General features: G+C 41.1%; 1 protein-coding gene across 1 annotated transcript in view; it reads left to right on the top strand.

Moving 5' to 3' along the window:
- Nucleotides 1-14,359, top strand: part of gfra4a (GDNF family receptor alpha 4a) — a gene marked incomplete at both ends in the record, with an annotated part of 219,200 nt that extends 204,841 nt beyond the window's left edge. Inside the window, 2 exons of the mRNA XM_079261769.1 lie at nt 8,582-8,751; nt 14,213-14,359. Of these exons, the coding sequence (XP_079117895.1) occupies nt 8,582-8,751; nt 14,213-14,359 (317 nt within the window). The remainder of the gene's footprint in view (nt 1-8,581; nt 8,752-14,212) is intronic.
- Nucleotides 14,360-24,696: the final 10,337 nt, after the last annotated feature.

Genomic DNA, 24,696 nt, shown 5'->3' with positions numbered 1-24,696 from the left:
AAACTAGTCAGTTTTAAGGTGAGAAAGTTGCATAATGTGCACATCTACCAGGACAGTCTGGGAAACTCTGTTTAACAGGAAAAATTCACACCCTCCTTTGGTTTGCTTTCACATTACGCTCTACCCTAGCAGACCAAACTGGCTGGATAATGTCATGCAGTTACAACAGAGGCTGACTGGGAGTAACCCCCCCTGTCCTGCATGTTTTATAGGCAACCCTACTTTAACACACCTGAATGAAATAAAGGCCTTGTTAACAGGCTGCAAAGAACTTGAGGAGGAAGTTCAATAACCTGACTCAGGTGCTTTTGAGGAGGAACGTGTATAGAACTAGCAGAGCAGGGGGGCCTGAGGACTGGATCTGAGAAACACTGGAGTAAACCAAGATTATGCAGTCTTGGGGTTTCTGTTTCGACTTTTATGTTATAGTTTTCACTCGAATCTGCCAGTATGAGAAGCACATTATGACACATTTACATTTCTTCCTCTCTTTGATGCACCTGATGGTCCATTTGCTTCCACATGGCCAACAACCTGCTAGAGAACCAAGACCAGCCATGAAGAAGACCAGAGTCCTCTTCATCGGTCTGCACCAGTGTGTGTGAATGAATGTTTGTTTAAAATGAGCATACACCTTTGGGAACATTTTGCTGCATCTAACACAACTACCTGAAACACACAAGCGCATCAGCACGATGTCACCTTGTTAAAGACGACTCATCTGTCAGACGTTTATATTCAGCTTAAAATCCTGAAGGTGTCACAGTGTTGGTGGAGGTGTGGACCCAAATGCAGGACAGAATGGCACGAGGCAGACGAGTTGCAGGAACAGGTTTAATACTTAAACTAAAATTCTCAAAACAGGTTGACCAGAAAACAAACGAACACAAGAATCAAACACAGGAAACTAAAGATAAACAAACACAATGAACCAGCTGACTAGAACTGAAACCAAGGGCTTCAAATCCAGACAGAAACAGAACAAGGTGCAGGTGTAATGAATCAACTAACTGAGTACAAATTAACTTAATGAGCAGGAAAGCAAAATAGGAAACAAGACACAAGGGAACTAAACAAGCAGAACTGCAACATAAAACAGGAAACCAGAACTAAAGACACAAAAAGTCCAAACCATGACAGAAGAATACAAAACTTTTTATAAAAAATATTCAGTATATTTTTCATTTCTAAACAACCCTGTCAAAAAGATGTAAAGACAGAATCTTGGGATGACGTGCAAGAATACGGGGAACTCTCTCCCACCAGTGAATGGCTGCAATCTCGCAGCTAAAAGGAACCGTGATGTTCTGGAAAAGTCCGTTTGAAGGCTCAGGACCACTTCTGAGAAAATCAAACCTTTCATGGGATTCACAAATGTAAGTTAGAAAACATATAACAAGACCTAGTCAAGTTTTTATGTAATGGAGCAAAGTGTTCCGCCTCTTTCACCACAGTCTGTGTTCTGCAAGACTTTCCAAACGCTGAACAACAGCGTGGCCCGAGGCAGGGGCAGGAGGGGGCAGCGCCCCCTTAAATAAACCCTTTCCCCTCTCAAATCGAGTTGCAGAAAAGGCACAAGCTTCCTAACCTCTCTCCCCCTCCACACCGAGCTGTATGCCAGCTCTACAGGATTTAGTGGTCAGCAACTGGACCGGCTGACAATGCGCGTTTCATGTCAATCTGCAGGCATGGTGCCGTTTACATCTGTGGCTGACGGATCTACGGTCCACATCTGTCTGCAACTCAGAGAATTTCCCTTCGCAGTAAATCCTTAAAATCCTTTAGAGTTGTAAAAAGCAAAGTTGGGAGTAAAAAGTGATTTGTAAATAACTGTATTTTTCTCTGTGAAATCACAACGATACCTCAGTGTGTTCTGAGCATGGTGGTAGCTGCGCTCGCTGTGGAAACACACACACACACACACACACACACACGGGTCATCCACTGTGTCCAGTCCATTTCCAGCAGCTGATGCTCAGTGTTGCATCAGTTGGGGGTGGGGGGGGGTTCGCATTGATTACCGGAGAATTTGTTTGCAAAAGCAGGCAACCTCAGGAGAATGGATCAATTTCTTATGATCCTGTGAGAAATCAATGTTCGTATGTCACACCCCGATACACCCCTGAAGGCTTAGATATCCTCTCACTAATAACCAACGAGACGCTGCCCAAATCTTCTGGTTTTATCGGCGAACAGATGGGATAACAGGTCGATTTTCATGTCTAAGCACCCACATCCATCTGAAAGCCTGAGCTCTGGATATTAATTGATGACTCTCTTGTTCATGTCTTCATTTGAGTGTATGTTAATTGAAGTGACTTTCATGCAAACGTAATCACTGCCGAGTTGGCCATTAGCTAAATGAAAATTAATGCTTATGGAAAAATAATTCATCTTATGATCTTAAGTCATTGTGGTTCCAGCAGATCTCAGAAGTTGATCTAATGAGTTTCCCCTGAAGTGTATAAAAGCATATAAATCCTACAGACTGTAAGTAATACTCGTTTAAATGCACATAATGCAGCATTGCTCCATGATACAGAGCAACATGGAGAAAATGGTCTGCTTGAATTGAATTTTAACAAGCCATTTGCGTCAGCATATGTGCTAAAAGGTCCGGTGAAGCTTTACCAGAAATAAATGTAAACTCTGGTATTTCTCTAATCAGGTTGCAGGGCTTTGCATGCTGTAGTCATTCACACTGGATCGGTTCGACAGCAGCAGTGTGTGTCACGGTCATCCTCTGCCCACTTGTCTTTCAGAGAAATAATCAGCACTGTTTGTTTAGATTTCCTTGAACAAGAACAAATTTGGGTCGTAAACCTCTTCAAGCTACATAAGTTAGTTTTTGTTTAGCTGGGTAAGGAAGCGAGTTGGTCTGACGCCATTCTTGTGAAAGCTAACACCCCTTTAGCCTCTTGTTCATAATCAGTTCCTCTCGTCTATAATAAGAAGCCAATTTTCGCTAATTAGGTAGCGACCTGCTCTGTGATTTAAATCTGGGCTGATTGATTTAATAAAAAAGAAGTCATTAGAACATGTTGAGCTGTAGCGTAGGACGAAGTGAGCCGACATCTACCAATCACAAACTCAACCTCTCAGTCTTCATAATACGTGTCACAGTCCTTGGGCCACACAATGAACCCAGCTGGGGGAGCGTGTGTGTGTGTGTGTGTGTGTGTGTGTGTGTGTGTGTGTGTGTGTGATGTTTTTAACAGACCAGCAGTCTTGATAGTCAACAACACGGGAAAAATGCCCATTACAAGATATTTTATTAATCCTTGTAACTGCATCAAATTTACTACCTTTTAGAGGCTTTTCTGTACAAAAATGTGCATGCACAAAGTGCTCGAGACTTCCAAATATTTACAGGATTTCAACCTTTTAAATGCAGTTTATTTAATTAATTTTGTTAAATGTCAAAAACTCTTTGCAAAAACATTTAATTAGAGAAAATTTTGCAAAAAATTAGTTAAATACACTATTGCTATCGGTTTTGGCTTTTTTAGTTACATAACTTTTACACAACATGCACATATTTTACATTAAACTCTTCTCTCACTCCAAATATCGAATGTTAAAAGGTGTCATGTGCAGTTTGTCATATCTTTGTTTGTTTGGCACAATCTGCAGTAAATCTTTCTGCATTTCTGAGTCAAACCTAAACCTTAAGGAAGACAGTGTCAGGGTACGCTTGATGTCACCAAACCATGTCGTGGCATAAGGAGCTTGTAAGTGGCCTCTCCCACATGTCTGTGATTTGGAATTATTATAGTTTCTCCAGACGTTAAATTTGCTGTTTGTAGAGCAGAGTTGTAAGGAGGAAGCAAGACATCCCGGCTGGGGTCAGCCTTAGATGAATAGAATAGAATAGAATAATTTACTTTTTCTTTTTTTAGGAGGGGGAACTGTGCACACATCTTTATCTGTTGATATTGAAAATTAAGACAAATGGGTACAGCAGATATAAATTTTTTTTTAAAAATCCAATATTGAAAATCCTTAGTAATAATTTATATGTACACCCTCCACTTTTGTGTAACTAAACCTTCAGTCAAATTTTGTAAAACACCACAAACTGAAGGTGTGTGTGTGTGTGTGTGTGTGTGTGTGTGTGTGTGTGTGTGTGTATGGTGGGAGGGGTGGGAGGGTAGACTGTGGGCAGACTAAATACAGACTAGCAAGATAGAAAAAAAAATAGATTCACAAAGCAGCTACACCACAGAAAGGTTTTTGAGGATGGAGATGTTTTTCCTCCAGAATACCCTCAGCTGCTCACCACACTGGTGGAAGAACGAGGTGTCCTGAACTGTATCAGTCAAGCGTTCCAGCTGGTTGAGGCAATAAGCTGAAATTGCTTCAGTTTTAGCTTGTTGTTTGTTGCCAGAGGGGGATCAGCATGTAAAGAATAAATTCCGGTGTGGCTTTTACACCCTCAACAGCACTAATCTGTCCCATTGCGGGGATATTTTCTCAAAGGCTTCATAAAAGTCTAAAAGTCTGAAACTAATCAATCAAGTTCACGTCCATACATACGTTGGTGGGTGTGGTTTCTGTCTGCAAGGTGAGCTTCATCTGGAAGGTGGTGGGGGGGTTGAGTTTCAAATTTCCTCATGCTGTAGAGGAGCACTTGGAAGTACAGCTCTATAGTGGTCTCTCTGAAAGACCCCACAAAACTGGTTTTGTCCTGTTGGAGGCGGGGGATTTTTTTCAATTCATTCATTTATTCATTCATTCATATTTTTCTATCCTGCCTAAACCAACTCAGGGTTGCAGGAAAGCTGGAGTCCACCCCAAAACTAACAGCAGGAGAGAGGAAATAACAATTTTAAAATACTTTTTTAAAAAAAATACTAACTAAACAGTATAGCTGGTTTGTGTCACAATTAATACTATGTCATATGGGGCATGGCCAGATTGACAGGCTGCCTCCAAAGCAGTGAAGCTGCTTCACGATGTGAAACAGTGAACTGTCTGAATGTGGAAAGACTAAACCTAAATTTTACAGGTAAATTATGTTTTAAATCATTTTAAACCCACAAAAATGTCAACTTTTGATCAATTGGAAAAAGAAAAAAAAAAGTGTTCATAATCCTAACAGCTCAAAAACATTCATTCATTTATTATCCTAACCACTTAGTCCTGTGAAGGGTCACAGAGAAGCAAAAGCTCAAAAACATATAATACTCATTTTAATCCACCAGTATACCACTATTTACCATGAATGTCAGGTTTTACTTCACATAAAAAATGTGGGATGTTTACATTTTTGGATGATGTCAGAATGAACATCAAGGCTGAGCTTTACAGGTGAACTTAATTTGATGTTTTCTAAATTGGTGAATGAACACAAACATTTGGAAGTATTTATTGCAGTATAAAGTGTTTGAACCAAAAGGACCCATTTCTGAATGTGCTGAGTCAATGACAGCTTGTGTTTAGTCCTCTTCACATTTATATCGCTAGCTAGCTAGCAAGTTAGTTTGCTAGCTTGCTAGCTCACTAGCTCGATAGATAGATAGATAGATAGATAGATAGATAGATAGATAGATAGATAGATAGATAGATAGATAGATAGATAGATAGATAGATAGATAGATAGATACTTCTGGCAGCAGAAGTTTAAGTAAGTAAAAATAAGATAAGTAAAAATAAAATACCTTATAAACATGTTAAAAATGACCAACAGTAGTAATAATAAATATGCTGATAGGAATTACTGTTGTGTATTTTAGTAAATTTGCCCTTAAAGCTGAATATGCTCAACTAAAATGCATAACTGAGGGCTGTAAATCCCTCTAAAAGTCCAAGTTAACATAAAATGGAATTTAAAAATTAATTTTATATTAAAAACTGAATAACATTGACTTAGTTTTCTAATTTATGTTTTTTCATTTTAACCTACGGGATTAGTCTGCAAGAACATGTAGTCTCAATACATTTAATGTTTCACATAAAATCCTATAAATATGGAAGTTTGTGGGTTATATGCAACCGACAAGATGTTTCTGGGATGTTGTAATGGGGACAAACTGAATACATAAATACTAAATAAAATCAGTCTTATTACTGTAACATGGATGGAGAAGAACTTCACGGTTCATGTTAAGTTAGTACATTTTCAGTCTTATACTCGCACGGAGGGGTTAAAAGAAGAGTGTAGCCTGCTTTAGCAACCAAAGCCATTCCATGGAGAAGTATTTCATAGGATCAATAGTACAAATCTGAGAATGCTGATGGTCTTAAAAACTGATTCCATATTGGACTATAGCTGTGTCTGAATGTCCACCCAATTCTCTACATGGTACCCTTGATAGTTCTCATACCATTTTCTAGGGATGTGACATAAATCAGTAGAGAAGTAGACCCCATAAGTAGTAGATATGTCTTCGGACACAGCTTGATTTTTATTTTTGGATTTCAGGAAGTGCTTCTCAGAGTGGAGGAAAGATCCTGTACAGCTGTATTTGCAGGAAGCACGTTGATCTCTGGGGGATTGTTGCACCAGCAAGAATCCTGTTTTGGTGGGTGGTGGAGGTGCAACGATTCATCCATCTACATTGATATATCGATCATTTCGTCAGTAAATGATATCCATCCAAAATGCAGGCATCATTCAAAAATGAAGAAAAACCATTTATCAAATGTAATTTTATTCTGAAAAGATTGCTATATTTCAAATTCTCCTTGAAGGTTTCTTTTCACTTATTTCATTTCTGTCTATTTTATAAGAACATTTTTATTTAAATTTAATTATTTAAATATCTGAGCTCATAAATAAAAATGTTAAATGATATTTTACCTGCTTAGAGATTTTGATATGGATGAAAAATACTGTTTAATTATGTCTGGTATTGTCTAATGATATCAGTCAGTAGATCATGAATCCAATCTTAATCAAATCATGAATTAATTTAGAATATCATCAAACATCCATTAAATAAATATATCATTCTGTGATCAAACTGGCAATTTACACCCCCAGTGGGTGGAAATTCAACTATCAGAGTGTCTGTTTTCTCGTCTAAAGTGATGTAAGATATGATGGAAGCAGGTTGATGAGAAACATTTTTAAACCAAGTAAAAATTTCCTCACAATGTTTATGTGTACATAGGCATATATGTGTATGTGTGTGTGTCCATTAGGTTTGTGTGGTTGAGTTTATGTCCATATGTGTCTATAAAATTATGTGTATGCATATGTTACAATGATAAATTTATTGTCATGTAGATTTGATGGGAAAGGAAGGGAAGGGTGGGGGGGGGCATGTCCATCCTGTTTTCAATAATGTACTCTATTAAAAAGGTTTGATTTGATTGCTAAAACAAATGTATTGACTTATTTTCCATTTTAAAAAAAAAAAAGCAAATTCTAATTAATCTGCAAAGATACAGACTTACCATGTTAAAATCTCAAAAGGTTCAAACCCTAAGTGGCCCGTTTTACCTGGTATCACTCCGTATGAACCACTGATGGGCTCTAAAACATCTGCAAAGGGCTCCGTTTGATCTGCTGAGATTCTGCAGCTTGTGTGTGACACTCCATTTGGTAGCCTGCAAAACTGAGCACAAAATCAGACTTAGATGACAGAAAGCTGTTATTGCCTTTTCTCAAAGTTTCTCAGCTCCTCATACGCAGCTCTCACAGAAGGAGCTTTAACCGAGCGCCTTTTCCTGCCTTTTAAAGCCCACATTGTTACATCTGACAGCAACATGCTGCTGAGAAGCAGATGTTGGAGGCTGAAACCCAGCAGGAAGGTTAAAGCAGAGTCGAGCTGCCTCTGTTTGGGAAATATTCCCTCTATCTTTTAATGCTGCCCCACGGCTATTTAGCAGGGCAGCAAGCTCACTGTCAGGGGACGATTATTCCTTTTACATTATGACCAGAGTTCTCATTTACAACTCAAATAAACAGTTGCATTTGCATTGTGTCCGACTTATGTACACAATTAAAAGTCAAGCATGAATCTGCCCGTGGCTCAGCCAGATAAACATTCCCACTGTGTGTTTCCATGTTATACATGCAAAAAGGAATTTTCTGCCTACACTGCAGACAGGAACAACATATTTTAGCTTATTCCCCAGGTATGCATAACAGCGTGTTACAGTTTCTTACACAAGAGACTCAGAGAAGCAGCAACATGCATACATTTGAAAATATAACTAGAAATAAATCTTCCAGAGACCTGCGTTTTTAGATATACTTTTCTTTTTATTCCCTCTTTGTTTTTTCTCCTTTTCAGGATATTTCACATCCTGTAAGGCCAAAGAATGCTTCTTTTTTTTCTTTTGTTTTTCTTTTAAAGCGAAGGCTGCCAGCTTATCTGATGTGTTTACAGTCTACAACTGATGTTGAGGACTAAAGAGAGTTTTGTTGCAGCTTTATGACTCATGATCAAAGGCTGACTGTTACAATTACAGTCCTCTGGTATGTAATTATTATGCGACTAATCACAGTCGAGAACAGGCATTGCTCATGTTAAGAGCAACAAAGTTTTCTTATTTAGCGCTCAGATGGTATGAAGGGAGTCACTTCTGTCTTATAATCAATGAATTATAGAAAAATCGGTTTCTCTTCCAGAAAACGCCATCTTAGCGTTCGGAAATGGATCGGATGTGAAAACCGGTGCCAGTCAGCCTACGATGCCCAGTCCAGCGACAGACAACCACATCCCACACTTGGTAACCACCGCCCCAGGCATCTCCATGGAAACAGAGCAGAACGTCCTGCGAGCACAGATACCTACTCAGGTGAGAAAGGATGCAGCGCTGAAAGGGTGATGTGCGACCTTTGTTCTGCACACTGAGACAGCTGTGGAGTCGACCTCGCTCAGAACTGGGTCGCACATCTGCACGGCGAGCAGGAGCGGCAGATGGACAGGTTCACACAAGCCAATGATTAAGATGTCATCACGTGCATGTTGCACAGAAATTGATTTAAAGAACTAAAACTACGTCCATCTATGAACGTCTGTTTGTCTGAACACCCCCTTCCCACCACCACAATGTGTCCAAACTTACTTTTATGAATTTGCTCATCACTTTTCCTTCACCTAAACATCAGTGTGGGAGTTTCAGACGCTGATGAGCTGAAATAAAATCTGACATTACACCCACTGCATATAAACGCCCAATACAAACCAACAAAAATTACAATGACCTATATTTAACTAGCAAAGTTAAGCTGTAACACTTGTTCATGTCATTTTTCAGCCAGAACTGAGCCAATATTTACAGTTCAGATCTACCTTCCCAGCTGTGTTATGTTATCTATTCAGCAGTGAAAAAAAGAGGTGAACAAAGCAGAGAGTGAAACTGAATGAAAAGAATTCAGTTTAAAAAAGCAGCAGATTTAGTGTAAATGAATGTTTTTATACTTTACTGGGGAAGAAACTGAACGCTTGTTGATCACAAACATACATGACACTTCCAAGCCAGCTGCAACGGCTATTCACTGCATCACATATCACAAGGGATCAAAAAATAGTGGCGTGGTGGTTAGCACTGCTAGAAGGTCGCTGGTTCGGTCCCCGGCTGGGGCGAGGCTTGAACAGTGGCCTTTCAGTGTGGAGTTTGCATGTTCTCCCCATGTATGCGTGGGTTCTCTGGCTTCCTCCCACCGTCCAAAGACATGCATGTTAAGTTGATTGGTTACTCTACATAGCCCAAAGGAGTGAGTCTGAGTGGCTGTTTGTGTCTGTGTGGCCCTGTCCAGGGTGTACCCTGCCTTTTGCCCACAGACTGCTGGGATAGGCTCCAGCTTCCCTGCGATCCTCTATCAGCCTAAGCCAGGGGTGTCAAACTCCAATCCTGCAGATGCTGCTGCAGATGGCTGCCTGTCCTTGGGCAGGGTTCTGCCGGAGGTTTCCTTTCTGTTAAAAGGGAGTTTTTTTCCTTCCCACTGTCGCCAGTGTGCTTGCTCAGGATGGGAGATTGAGTTGGACCTCCAACTCAATCTGTTGGTTTCCTTATATAGGCTGTTATGAATTGGCTTTCGTTATATTTTCTTCTCTGTCTGTAAAGCGTCTTGAGATGGCATTGCTGTGATTTGATGCTATATAAATAAAGTTGAATTGAATTGAATTGAATTCAATCCTTGAAGGCCACTATCCGGCAGGTTTTAGTTGTTTCCTTCTACCAACACAGCTGATTCAAATCAAATGAACCCAGCAGCTTCTTGTCAACCTTCTTAGACATTTCAGTCAGGTGTGTGGGAGCATGGAGACAACAAAAGCCTGCAGGATACCAGCCCTCCAGGACTGGAGTTTGACACCTGTGGCCTAAGCGGTTAGGATAATGAATGAAAACTGAAAATCAAACACTTTGTGATATTCTAATGGGCTTAAAAGTCAATATTCAATACAATCTACTCTTCAGAACTTTGAGACAATATTTCTGTCATTTCTCAGGCAAAGCAAGTTTATTTGTACTGACCGTTCATGCACAAGACAATTCAAAGTGCTTTATATAAAACATTAAAAACATGACACATGGTGTGAAATACATGAAAGACAACACAAATTGCAAATTCACAATAAAATCATTAATTACATTAAATAAATTAAAAGCAGAAATAACTTAAAAAGTTACTGTGCAGATTTCATGAAAGCATACGAGAAAAGAAATGTCTTTACCTTGATTTAATGTGTAGACAGCTGGTTGGAGTTTCATCTCCACTGCAGTTAGTTTCAGTTGTTAGCAGCATAACTGGTCTGCACTCTGGTCTGGTCTCTGGTCTGGTCTGTGGTCTGGTCTCTGGTCTGGTCTCTGGTCTGGTCTGTGGTCTGGTCTCTGGTCTGGTCTCTGGTCTGGTCTGTGGTCTGGTCTCTGGTCTGGTCTGTGGTCTGGTCTCTGGTCTGGTCTCTGGTCTGGTCTCTGGTCAGGACTCTGGTCTGGTCTCTGGTCTGGTCTGTGGTCTGGTCTCTGGTCAGGTCTGTGGTCTGGTCTGTGGTCTGGTCTCTGGTCTGGTCTCTGGTCAGGACTCTGGTCTGGTCTCTGGTCTGGTCTCTGGTCTGGTCTGTGGTCTGGTCTGTGGTCTGGTCTCTGGTCTGGTCTCTGGTCTGGTCTGTGGTCTGGTCTGTGGTCTGGTCTCTGGTCTGGTCTCTGGTCTGGTCTGTGGTCTGGTCTCTGGTCTGGTCTCTGGTCTGGTCTGTGGTCTGGTCTGTGGTCTGGTCTCTGGTCTGGTCTGTGGTCTGGTCTGTGGTCTGGTCTCTGGTCTGGTCTCTGGTCAGGACTCTGGTCTGGTCTGTGGTCTGGTCTGTGGTCTGGTCTCTGGTCTGGTCTGTGGTCTGGTCTGTGGTCTGGTCTCTGGTCTGGTCTGTGGTCTGGTCTGTGGTCTGGTCTGTGGTCTGGTCTCTGGTCTAGTCTCTGGTATGAACTCTGGTCTGGACTCTAGTCAGGACTCTGGTCTGGTCTTTGGTATGAACTCTGGTCTGGTCTCTGGTCTGGACTCTGGTCTGGTCTCTTTTCTGGTCTCTGGTCTGGTCTCTGGTCTGGAATCTGGTCTGGAATCTGGTCTGGTCTCTGGTCTGGTCTCTGGTTAGGTCTCTGGTCTGGAATCTGGTCAGGACTCTGGTCTGGTCTCTTTTCTGGTCTCTGGTCTGGAATCTGGTCTGGTCTCTGGTCTGGTCACTGGTCTGGAATCTGGTCTGGAATCTGGTCTGGACTCTGGTCTGGTCTCTGATCTGGAATCTGGTCTGGTCTCTGGTCTGGTCACTGGTCTGGAATCTGGTCTGGTCTCTGGTCTGGTCACTGGTCTGGTCTCTGGTCTCTGGTCTGGAATCTGGTCTGGAATCTGGTCTGGTCTCTGGTCTGGTCTCTGGTCTGTTCAGGTTGAAGGTTTAGACGGCGAAAAAGGAAAATCTTCAGAAACCAGAAGAACTATTCTGCTGTACAGCTGCTGAAATGACTCCATATGGACCATATTTACAAAAGCAAACATCTGAAATGAGGCCGTAAACAACAACTGAAATGTTTGGCGTGAATTTAAAGTGCACAGCCAGTCCTGCATTAAACATGACCGCTGTACTGCAGATTTTAATAATAGGGAGAAAACTTTTGAATAATCTAATTTTCTTGAGGCAAAAAAAATTTCGTTCCGTGCGCTTTGTTCCTAATGGGAAGTAAAAAACGCCGGAGATAACATAATTGACAATCTGCCAAGAGATATAAATAAACTTCATGAGCTAAATGTACAAGTAGGACGCACATATTTCCAGAGGGAAAACTGGAGAAAATGCCCAAAACCCAAATTACTTCTTTTTGCCTTACATCCTCCAAGCGACTCGTCTTTCTTACACACACACACACACACACACACACACACACACACTTGATTCAGTCTAAATCACTGTGTGACTTTGCTCTTTGTGCATCTACATATGCATGTAGATGCACAAAAAGTTATGCTTTGGTTTTGTCGGTTTAACTTGACATGAAGACCCTTCGTTGCTGCTTTCACTGCCTCTACCAGTCTATGTATGCAACTGGGAGGCAGTGAGGTCCCAGAACATCATCTTCTTTTGTCAATGGTGAGCTACCAATATGCAGTGTTGATGACTACATGTTTGATTTTCATCAGTTTCTCCAGAACAATCATCATAACTTGGACTCACATTGGTCATAAATGGTTTAACTGTCCAACTGCAGTAAATGCAGAATTACCAACCATTCATTCATTCATTTTCTGAACCGCTTAATCCAATTCAGGGTCGTGGGGAAGCTGGAGCCTATCCCAGCAGGCTTTGGGCGACAGGCAGGGTACACCCTGGATAGCTCACCAGTCCATGCAGTCCAGTTTCCTTTATTGTGTTTCCAAGAAGTCAGTATTAAACCTTTTCAGAGAGGTCAGTAGAATATGTAAAGGTTTACTGAAATAGTTTTAATGTCTGCACTGTAATGTCAGAAGGTGCCATGAAGGGTATTTTAACTCACATAACCCTCTGAAGTCATGCAAATACTACTATAATCATTTACACATAAAACCACAAATCACACATGCAAGCTAAATTTTACTTATTACCTGAATAAATTCACACATACGTTCAACTAAACCACACACACACATTTTATTATAAATTGTGTTTGGGTAGCACACTTTAAAATCTTATACATCAAGATGCTTCATAGTTCTGAGAAACAAGATTAAAAGCAAAAGTTCTAAACTAAAATAGGCATCAGACCACTGTTAACCCTCTGGGGACGCCGGCATCGTCGGCGATGCCAGGGACCATGTTGTGTTTAATCGAGCATAGCTGTCGAACCATAAAAGATAGAAACTTACTTTTTTCCCCCTCTTAATCGGGAGACTCCGGGCTTTCAGACGGTAGTTCCAGCATCACTGTAGCCCTTTCATAGGTGATACAGTGCTGTGTCAAAATAGATGTTCCAATCAGAGCCTTTGTCTTTGGCACATGACACGTGTTTGTCCAATCAGAGCTGACGATGCCTCAGGAAACGGCTCCAAACAGTGTCGATCACTCTGCATCGTGTCATTAGCAGTCGGATAGCTGCCTTCTGTATTTACAAGGCCGATAAATTATGAAAACAACAGCTTCAGTACCTTTAGGCATGCTTCAAAATTATAATACTCTTTATTTCAAGCAAAGGAGCCTCATTTACATAGCAGTTTATGATATTTCAGTTCAAAATAAAAAGTAAAAAAGAAAACAAGGTATAGGACATTAAGGGGCATTGAAAGGTGGTGCTAATCTCGCATGTAGTCCAGGCTGATCTCCCGCGAAGCCATGATGTTGTGATGGATGCAGTATGTCGTTTAGCGTCGTCTTGCTGAAATCTGCAAGGTCTTCTCTGAAAGAGACGTTGGATGTATTTTCAGCATTGATGGAACTTCACAGAAGTGAAGGCTGCCCGCGCCATAGACACTAACGCATCCCCATCCCATCAGAGAGGCAGGCTTTAGACGTCAATTAAATAAAAGGTGAATGAAGGTTGTTGGAAGCCGGAGGGGTGATCCAGATGCAGGAGAATCTCTGGGAGGAAAGGAAGATGATTAATGGGAATTCTAGTGGGGAAAAAAATCCAAGGCCCAGGCTGGAAGCAACTACGTTGCGGCCGTGAAGCCGCCATGCGAACCACCATACCTCCATGCAGCCCCTGGAGTTGTATTATAACACGGATTAAAATTGCTTATCATCTTGCATTTTTAGATTTTATGAAAGGCTCATCTCCAGATTTGTGTGTTTTCTTTCAGATCAATGAGAACGACAGATTGTGGGGCGACGATGGCGACTCCACCCTTCCCTCTCCGGGCCTTTTGGACCACGGCGGCCAGCCCGTCTGCCTCTCCCTGCCGCTCATCGTTGGCTGGCTGCTCTTGCTGCTGCTCTCCCAACCATGAAAAGGCCTCGGTCACTTGGCCTTTTACGGACAAAGTTCCAGATCCAGACAGGGAGGGGAGGGTTGGGGTGCGAGAGAGAAACAACTATTTCTGTGTGTCAAACAAAAGGTTGGAGGAAAGGGTCGGCTCTGTCCTGCCCCACTCCCCTCTCCCTCTTCGTCACAAAAGTCACACTTTATATCTTATTGTGGAACATGACCCTGAGCTGATGTGTTGTGAAGCCCACGCCCTTCTGGAGAGCAGCGAGAGGGTGCCAATGTCGCGCCAGCCGGTGGGAGGAAAAGAAGAAATACTCACATCATTCCCTGCTTCACACCTGCCCAGTCACAGACTTTCACACCCAACACACACTTGGACTTCTCTCATCTGGTTACAACATCCAAGCTGCAGCGAAAAAGGCCGGTGGGTTCAGAAGGTGTACAGTGAAGAGACACTGAAGATGCAGTGAAGGAAAACTCTAAACATATATATATATATATATATATATATATATATATATATATATATATATCTCGAACAAATGACTTCTCTTTTTTTTCCCTCTTTGGTTCTCGAACATTCCTCGATGTAAAAAAAAAGAAGAAAAAAAATTAAATGTTAAGACTTTACTCTCAGATGAAGTGTTACATAAGATTTAAGGTGGGACATGTGTGTGTTCATCCACATGCACCCGTTCAGCTCTGCTCTTTGTTTCCATTTATATTTCAGCAAACTGTGGCCTGAAATGTTAGGTGGAAGCACACGTTCATATCGAGTGGAATCACAGTGAAATTCTTTGATTGTTTGTTCTTGTGTGTCACGTTGAAGGTATGAAGAGTTCGTTTCCTAAACAAAGAAGTTATTTTAGAAAAATACTAAATTTATCAATCTAACAAAACTTAAAAAGATCTGTAATGGTGTTTTATGTTGTCAGAGAAGGAGCTAGAAGAAGTTTATCCTTAAATGTCCTGCTTTTTTTAAAGCTATGAATCATTTGGTATGAGTAGATGTCGCTTCTTGTAAATTTTGAATACCTCACTTTGGAAGGGAACTCTTCATTTATTCATTCATTAAGCTTTAAGTCAAAGACTTTGCGTCTATTCCTCTTCAGAGTTGTAAAATAAAAAGGGAAAAAAAAAAACAATCATGTGACTTTGGTGAAGCAGCAAGAGATTGAGACAAGTTTATATTTTTAAATGTATATCTGGACTTTGTTGCAAAGAAAATCGATATCTACGAACGGGTTTGAGACCAGTGCATTGGACTTTATGGGGGAAGCGGCGGGACGGAGATGGTGTGGATGCAGAAACAGAAGCATCTGCCTTTTTACGAGATGAAACCAGTGACCCATGCTGCCTGCTACCCACTGGGACCCTTGGCTTGACGTGGGACTTGGAAGTATTTACTGTTCTGTAAAAGCAGAGCTCTGCCTGGTGGAGTGGACATGTCTGCTTGAAGTGTTTCAGAGTTAAATGTACCGATGGGGGTTTGGGGCAATTATCCGTACCGCCACTGAATTCAATTTGTTCCACTACATTTTTAAATGATGCAACATATGCTGATTTTACCTGGAAGAAGAATGCATAGCCTGCAGCTGGATGTAGGCCTGATCAATCAATTAGGACCCAGTACAATAAAAACCAGAACGTCCCCACATATTAAGCACAACAGCTTCATTTTACAAGTCTTACAAGAAGCAATGCACGTTATTTTAAAATGAGGACCTATACGTAATTTAATATGTAAACAACTGTCTTAAAGGGCCAGTTCACTCACATGATGAATGTTGGTTTTATTTGCTCTCATTTCAGACAGATTGTTCTTTGCTTTTGCTGGTGCATCCATCCACATACATTTACCATCATAACATCACTAGATAATGTGGCTTTTGACAGCAAAACTCCAAGGCAACTGTCAGGATTAGGGCTGCATAATATATCAGGAATTTACAGTCGTGGCAATATTAGCCTGAAGTTGTTACACATTGTAGCAACTGTCTGAACTACGATGAATAGTCGGCCCTATTTGCATATTTTAAAGAAATGTCTGCGATTTCTCAGACATCAGTATGAGCATTAAAGATCATAAAGAAGATGCAGATCTGATCCGAATTGGTCACAGACTAACTTGCGAGTCTCTGACACACGCACCACCCATCGCACCAGGAACGAGTCAAAGCGTCCAATCAGATGCTTTAGTGCATATTTAATTATAAAGTGATAGAGTACACTTTACAGAATAAAAAGGAAGCATATGGTAGGGATTTAAAGACGATCTCCCTCTCCGAGCTCAAGCGTTTTATAGCCATGGCTCAAAGCACAGAGATACACACATTTCTTGGCACCATAGCCAAACTATTAGGTTATGCCATTATCATGAGCTTTCCACGGGGGCATATATGGTCAAGGCTTTTCTGCAACAGATCACTCACATCTAATTTTAAGGACTAGGTCACAATGTCTCTTTTAGTGTTTGCTACCACAGGAGGTATTGTCAACTCTGTTCTGTGTGAGTCAATGGCAAATCAAACGGCCTCTTTCTGGATTTTCCATGTAGACGCTAACAGCTGTGGTAATAGAGAACATGAAGTGAGCAGCGGGACAGTGGAAAGAAATGGGAAGAGCAATCAACCAATGAATGTAGAAGAAATTGTAGCTAAAAAGAAAAGCACGTTGGCTGTTTTGGCTAAAAGACGGGTGACTACAGGCACAGGAACAATGTAGGACATGCTGGGTACGCGACCACCAGCAGAAATGCATCGAATCTCTGCTGCTACATACAAGTAAAACCACAAAAATTGATGGACAAATCCAGCAGCCGCTTAGTTGCATCATCTCACTGCCATTCCTGAAAATCGTAATGACCTGATGTCTGCAGAGTGTAGACCCTGAGATCACCATGCATATCTGGACTGATGATGTTACTGATGAGAGCATCTTATCTGAAGTTATTCTGTTTATCATATCAGTCAAACATCAGAGCTTTAATGTAAACCGCTTTATCGGACAGAAACCACTTTTGCGTAATAATCTCAAATCTCATTCATTTTTAAAGAGTTAGGAAAGAATTAGCCTCAAATTTAGCAAAGAATGTTAATTTTCTATTTTATCTTTATTCTAGCTGCAGGACATCTGTGCAGGTGATCTATTTGTGTTTATTACTGAATTATTTTACAAAGAAGATGAAAAGAGATACTAAAATCTAGAATTAGCTTAATGTGCTACTAGCATTATCAAAGCTAAAGCTAGAAAATTCTGCAGGTGGAGGTCCATATGAAAAAACATCAAAGGAGCATAAAGTTTTATTTATCACAGGTTACATCACTGTTATCGCACATTTTCCTCACAGTACTAATCAGGACCCACCACAGGCTTGTTTTTATAGTCTCAGTGTGTTTGCTAGCTTGTCGTTAACTTAATTTGTTGACAGTTTGATGCAAGTCACAGCTAATTTTCAGAGAACATCTTTTTTTAATTCTATGGTTTTGAGGACAGAAAGAATCATCTTGTTCATCTGAGATCTTATATCAGGTAAATTTAACCTCAGACATGGAAAACATCTGGAACATATTACACTGGTTTTTTTGGGGGGTTTTTTTGGGGGGGGGGGGTTAAAAGTAAAAATTCAAGTCAAAATGTGGCACAACGTAGTCTGGCATTACAGTTTTACAGAATTAACTGTAATGCCAAGGAGGAAAGACATCAGCAATGACCTTATAGGAGAATCTGGTACTGCACACCAATACGGGAACTGTCATAATGACATTTGTTACTAGTTTGTGAATGAAAAGATTATTCACAAGAGAAGACTCCAGGCATTTAACAGCTTTGACTGGAGTGAACAGTGATAAACATCAACTCATGTTGCTTTAAAGAAATGGTTAAAAAAAAAAAAAGAAAGAAAGAAAGAAAACACCAAAGTACATCTCAGACTCTACATGCCTCAGTTAGCATGTTTGATGTTAAAGTTCATGACAGTACAATTAACATAAGTCTGAGCAAGTGTGGTTTGTTTAGAAGGGTTGCAGAAGAAAGTCATTTATCTCTTCTCCTGCTTTGGTTTTCAAAGTTTTAAGTTAACAAACCACAAGACATCTGAAACACCTTCTGCCCTTTAGAAAGACCAAAGTGGAAATGTTTGGTCAGAAAGCACAGCATGATTGGAGAAAAGCAAAGACACCGTGGCAAAGAAAAGAAAACAGAAGAAGCTGTCAAGCACGGTGGTGGAGGGTTGATGATCTGGGGTTGTTTTGCAGCCACAGCACCTGGACACTAAGTGATGAAAAGAGCCATATTAAATTACTGTAGAGTTAAATATGAGGTTATTTTGTCGTGTCACAAATTAATCCCAAACACATCGACAAATCTGCAGCAGAATGGCTGAAAAAGGCAAAGAATCGAGTCAAAGGTGATCTTTCAGCCTGTTTGAAATGAACTGGTGAGAACTGGTGAGTGAGCTGTGCATCAATACATATTGCACAACACTCCTCCACAAGGATGTCACCGACTTACAGCAGTTCTACAGAGTCTTGTAGTTAGCTTAAATGTTCTATTCTGCTTTTTGCTTTGCATCCAGATTAGCTAAACCTTTGAACCAAACAGCAACCTCCGGCGGTTAAAAGTGAAGCCTATACGGAAGTGCATAAAACTGCCGTTCCCCCTTCATCCACTAGGGGCTGCAAAACAGAGCAAATCCCCATAGACTCCCATGTTAAAAAGACAAACTTCACAGCAGATATAAACATGTTTACAGCCTGGTTCAAAAATCCATTTTCGGTTTAATAGGTCAGGTTTACCTTCATGACAACTGTGGGGGGAGTGAATTTTTTCTAACTCACCCATTCCAAAGTAATTTAATCTCAAAATTCTGCATATTTGGGGGCGTGTCCTTTTGATTGGCAGGTTCCCGATCTCCTGCTTCATGTACGAAGAACATAGAACAACCGCGGTTTTTAGCCGGTTAACAACGTGACTTAGCTTTAGCCCGCTTACCTCCGTTAGCTGGTTAGCTCCTGTTATCTCGGGGTTAGCTCAGTTAGCTCTTAGCTCCAGACAGCTCAGAATTCACTCGATGTCAATCATTCACAACAATGCTCACAGCCCCCCTCTCAGCTCCACCTCTTTGCCCATATTTGTATTTTCCGGGAGACGACACACCTGCCTCTGCCAAGAAGGCGATGGTAGGAACCGCCCACCGAGCTTCAATTCAGCTCTTCAGAAACCTACGGGTGACGTCACGGAGGCTCCGCCCATCTTTTTATATACAGTCTACTTTTCAAACTGAAACCTGAGAGAGGGTTGAAAAAAACATCAGGTAAACAAATGGATGATACATCTCTCTGGTTTCATCACAACATGCAGCTGGAGCTCAGCTGATGGAGAGAGATGTTCCAAAAGAGTAGTCTATACTGGAAACATGATGGAAAGCTTGTATGGGTAGATACTTCTCAGGCACACAGAAGTGAGAGAATGCCCTTGTGTTTGTTTTGGTTGAACTGGTCCTTTAAAACCAAGCAATAACCAGTTAACATCAGCCTGATTTGGTTAGACCTGTTCCTCAGTCATCAGACATCCCCTGTAGACCAATCGGCTCCCTCTCCTTATCTGCAGAATGTCTGAAACAGACGTGTCATTTCCAAAAACATAAAAGGTAAAGGGAGATGAATTCTCACAGCTTTCTTAAGCAGGAAGAAAAGAAGGACACAGATGTTCTTTTTATTCCAACTAAGAATGTTTTGGTATTTTGACCAGATGTGACTTTAGACTCTGATCCAGACTCATCCAATCACGTCTCCACATCCAGCAGAGTTAAGCTCGCAATCTATTTCTCATCACACATCGGATGATTTGTAAAGATGTTATAATATAGTGTATACTGTAAGCTGCACAGTGTATACCATATATATGATGTCTGCAGTATAACATTCTTACCTTGGGTGATAATAAAAAAGGGATTTTATCCAAAGGTTTCCTTGCTGTTTTTGATGTTTCAGTCAGACAAAAGTCGCTGTGAGGCGGATGTTAAATCGTTAAAAAGCACAACTTTGAGGCAAACTTCTGCACCAGACACTTTAATAAATAAGACCCCTAGTGTAAACAAACCTATAGTAAATTTGTGTTTGTTCTCACCTCCTCTCTTACCTAGAGGCTATAAGTGAAGAGTACATCTGGGAGGCGGCTGCGATGAAGCACTGAAAGATGGAAATATTCACAAATCTAGAGGTCTTTGATCTTGGCAAATATATTCTCAACAACAACAAACTCAGACAAATAAGTAACTCAGACTCAGGCAGACTTTCTAACAAAATGAGACTACATCGCCCCAGTCACCTGCTTTTTGGTGGGGTTTTTTTTGGCATATGGCGGCTCTAATTGCTGCCAGTCTTCGTGTTTTGGGTCAGCAGCTATGTGGGACAGACCTCCTGCTGTCCCATGGCTGCTGTTGCTGCTGCAGGCTGATAAAAAGCTGCAAATCTGACCACCAACAGGGAGCCGAGAGCAGGATGTTCGACACAAACCTACAAAGTGTAGATCTGAGCATCACACACTTTTAGAAAACTCCAGACTCTGGTGGGAGTTCACCACATTTCAAAGGTTTGTTCACATTAGTGGTAAGTAAACAGAAGATTTATGATGATCTTTTTATCTGTTTATGTGGTTTTGATGCTCTAAAACTCACTACATGATGAGAAAATGTGATTTAAGCACTGGAACTTCTTTTTCCTTCAGAACAGCTTTCATTCTTGGCATCATAGATTCAACAAAGAGTTGGAAATGTTCCTCAGAGATTTTGCTCCATGTTGACATGAAGCATCACACAGTTTCTCCACATCCATGATGAGAATCTCCCGTTCCACCACATCCCAAAGCTGCTCTGCTGGACTGAGATCTGGTGACTGTGGAGCCGTTGGAGGACAGTGAACTCATCGTCATGGTGGAGATGATGTGAGCTTTGTGACATGGTGCATCATCCTGCTGGAAGTTTCCATCAGAAGATGCTACACTGTGCTCAGAAAGGGATGGACATGGTCAGCAGCAGGACTCAGGCTGTGGTGGGTAAACCATGTCATGTTGGTACTAAAACCAGCGTTTCCACATGTGAAAACTGGAAGGGTATCCTACTATCCGACCCAACCGTCATACTTTATTGGGACCATTTGTTGGGGCACCACTCTGTTATGGTGCCCTCTCCAGTGTGAGGCAGTGGTGGGCGTGCCTTGTTCTCATGGCGATGGATTACACCTGTTCCTCGTCAGATAATCAGCGACGGCCTACTTAAGGACAGCTCAGCCTACCAGTCTACGCCAGATTGTTGTTCCACCCCAGTGGTAACAGCTCTCAGCCAACTCAGAGTTATTTTCCCTGAAGTTTCAGCCTGATTTAACCTGCTTTTCCCCTGTCTCACCCAGATTTACATTAAAACCTTTGCTTCATCTACCGTCTGCTATTGAATCTTTTTCCCATCCCCTACAACACTCTAACTGATCTGAACCAAAAGAGCGGAGTTTGACACGCTGCAATACTTTTATTGGTTGGAAAAGAAAAGTCCCTTCCTGAACAACAGACTTTCTTTTTGTCCATTAAATTTCTGTCTAACATGGTGTTACAAAGCAACCATCAGAGGAAATCCACAGTTTCCTCTGGATCACTAGGGAGGAAGCGGTCCAGAGAGAACCACCATCACGCTGCCATGGCGTTATGCTATTACATAGCTGAGACATCAGCTGTGATCTGGCTGATACTCCCCCATCTCAGGTAGGGTTACGCTTGGCTGTAGGAACGCAGTAGCATCACAGTTAACCGTCCCATCTAGCAGCTGTTAGTGAAAACAAGATTAAGAGACCCCAAGTGTGAGAAAATATCTCCCACAACCAGCAGCCTGAAGCATTGACACAGGCTGGATGGATTCATGGCTTGATGTTTCCATGTGAATGTGGATCTGAACTGGAGACTCATCAGACCAGCAACGCTTCTCCATCTTCGATTATCCAGTTCTGGTGAGTCTGTGTGTGAATTGTAGCCTCAGTTTCCTATTTATAGCTGACAGGAGTGGCAGCGATGTGGTCTTCTGCTGCTGGAGAACATCTGCTGTAAAGCTGGACGTCTTGTGTTTTCATATTCTGCACATCTTGTTTGGAACCAATGCTTCCTGTTGTCTTTTGTCTCCTCCTACCGGTCTGTCCATTGTCCTCTGACATCAGCAGCTCAAAGATGTGGAAATCCCAGCAGATCAGCAGTTTCTGAAACACTCAGATGCCACCTTAAAATTCACTTAAATCTCCTTTCTTCCTCATTCTGATGCTCAAGTTGAGTCTTCACCTGTCCACATGACTGCATGTGTTGAGCTGCTGCCTTGTGATTGGCTACTTGGATATCTGTGTGAACAAGCATTTGAAGCAGTGTCTGACAAAGTGGCCAGTGTGTGTACAATATCTTTATCAGATATCTGTGGAGGTTTTATTAAGAGTTTCTGTTTTTAAAATGAAAAGAAAAAAAAAAACTTTTCTTATGTTCTACCAGCTGAGAGATGCCAGCAACTCTGACCAGGATGAGAGCTGGATTTTAAAAAGAAATGAAAAATACTTGATTTATCCCTTGAGGGAAATTGCAGTGTTAGGGGAGAATATCTAGTTTATCCAAAACAAACTAGACGGAGAGGCCATGAACTTCATTCAGCTCCTGCTGCAATGGGAACGGCCAGTATTTTCATGTTCTCATGGTTGTCTTTACAACAACAAAGGAAGAAAAGAAAGTCAAGAAACCAGTTTATTTATAAGGTAACATGTAAAAAGTCAATAACAGACAATATGAGAGGAGATGTGACAGTATGGTAGCAATCTGCTGATAAATGCTCAGACCAGAAAGGTGACGGCAGGTTAACCAGCTGCTGCTGCAGCTTTGACCTGTTCAGTCCAGCACAGTGTCGAGTCAACATGTCAGATCATTTAGCAAAGTGCTGCTTTCAGGCCCGTTTCTCTATCAGCCTCCCCAAAGCTCGCTCCAGCTCATTATTCCAGCTCCACAATAGGCTGATTTCTCTGAGCAGCAATCTGGAATAAAGACAATATTAATTACATTTTTTATAAGCTGCAGTCTGGAGGGAGCTTTACATCTGCTCCATGTAGAGAAAGTATTCATAATTAAAAGTCTGATATGAAACACCAGCCTAATCTGGAGTGTAGCGCAGGAACAGAACATCATGTGTGTTATTTATCCCACACGACATGAGGTTTCATTGGTTTATCTGCTGAAATTTGGTTTAAAATACCAGTAGACAGATAAAAGTTACCTGGATCCATGTTTTCTGTTTTTTTTTCTTCTGATCATATAAGTTTTTATAAAAAAGGAAAACTGTTCTCAAAATTTAGGTGATTTTAATAGATAAATATTTATCATTTTAAAATAAAAATAAAGTTGTTCATGCAAAAACATACGTTCTTTCTTTTTCTTTTTTTAAGATTTGGTATTCAGTAAAATAAGAATCCAAACATTTAAAACATTTTTTTTTTACCTCAGTTTGTACAAAATAACTGGTTGTTTTTCTGTTAATCTGGCTGTTTGTTAACTTTAAAAAAAAAAAATTAAAAAAAACTACTGGAGGGATTTTCATGATGTTTTTCTGGGAACGGGTCTTGCTTTAACTTAGATTCCAGTAAAGTTCTGGATCACCGCCTGGATCCGGGAATCTTTTGAATGGTGCAGAGAGCAGCAGACAGTTGTTTGATTGCAAACCATATGAACTGATGTTTCTCAGTGATTTACTGATGAAGAAATAATGTCATGTTGGCCATTCTATGATTAAAGATGTGTGTGTTGGGTTTGGAGTGGACAGACGTAAGACATACTTGGTTGTGATTTTAGAGACTGGGTCTACAGTTTCAGCCTTAAATCACTTTCTGAAAGTTAAAGTTCAGAATCTCAGCTTAAAAATAAACTATGAAAAGTACAATATCAAATACAACACATGCATTTTTAAAGCATGCTTTGTTTATTCATGCGTTTAATGTCCCAAATGTTGCAGGAAGGCGAGCGAGAAAAAGTCACATATGCAGCATTTCTGTGTTACCTTCGTTCAGCAGATCCGGAAACACGACGAGGGAGTTTCGTGCAGATGTTTTGGCCCCTGACAACTCTGCTGAAACACCGACTGCATCAAAGCTGATGAGGAATAATCACATCAGACCATTTAGTGAAAAGAACAAAGGCTGGATGAGCTGAAAATGGGCAGACACATGTAAAGCCTGCAAACAATCTCCCTCTACTTTGCATCAGATTCAGCTGATCTAGGGAGGGGTCGGGTTCTTTGGTAAACAGCGCTGCAGTAACCTGATGGAGGTGATGATAAAAGGGGGAAAAAAC

The sequence above is a fragment of the Telmatherina bonti genome (assembly GCF_933228915.1).
Source record: "Telmatherina bonti genome assembly, chromosome: 22".
Taxonomy (NCBI): domain Eukaryota; kingdom Metazoa; phylum Chordata; class Actinopteri; order Atheriniformes; family Telmatherinidae; genus Telmatherina; species Telmatherina bonti.
The sequence above is the reverse complement of the archived record's forward strand: the minus strand, read 5'-3'. Positions and strand labels throughout refer to the sequence as shown.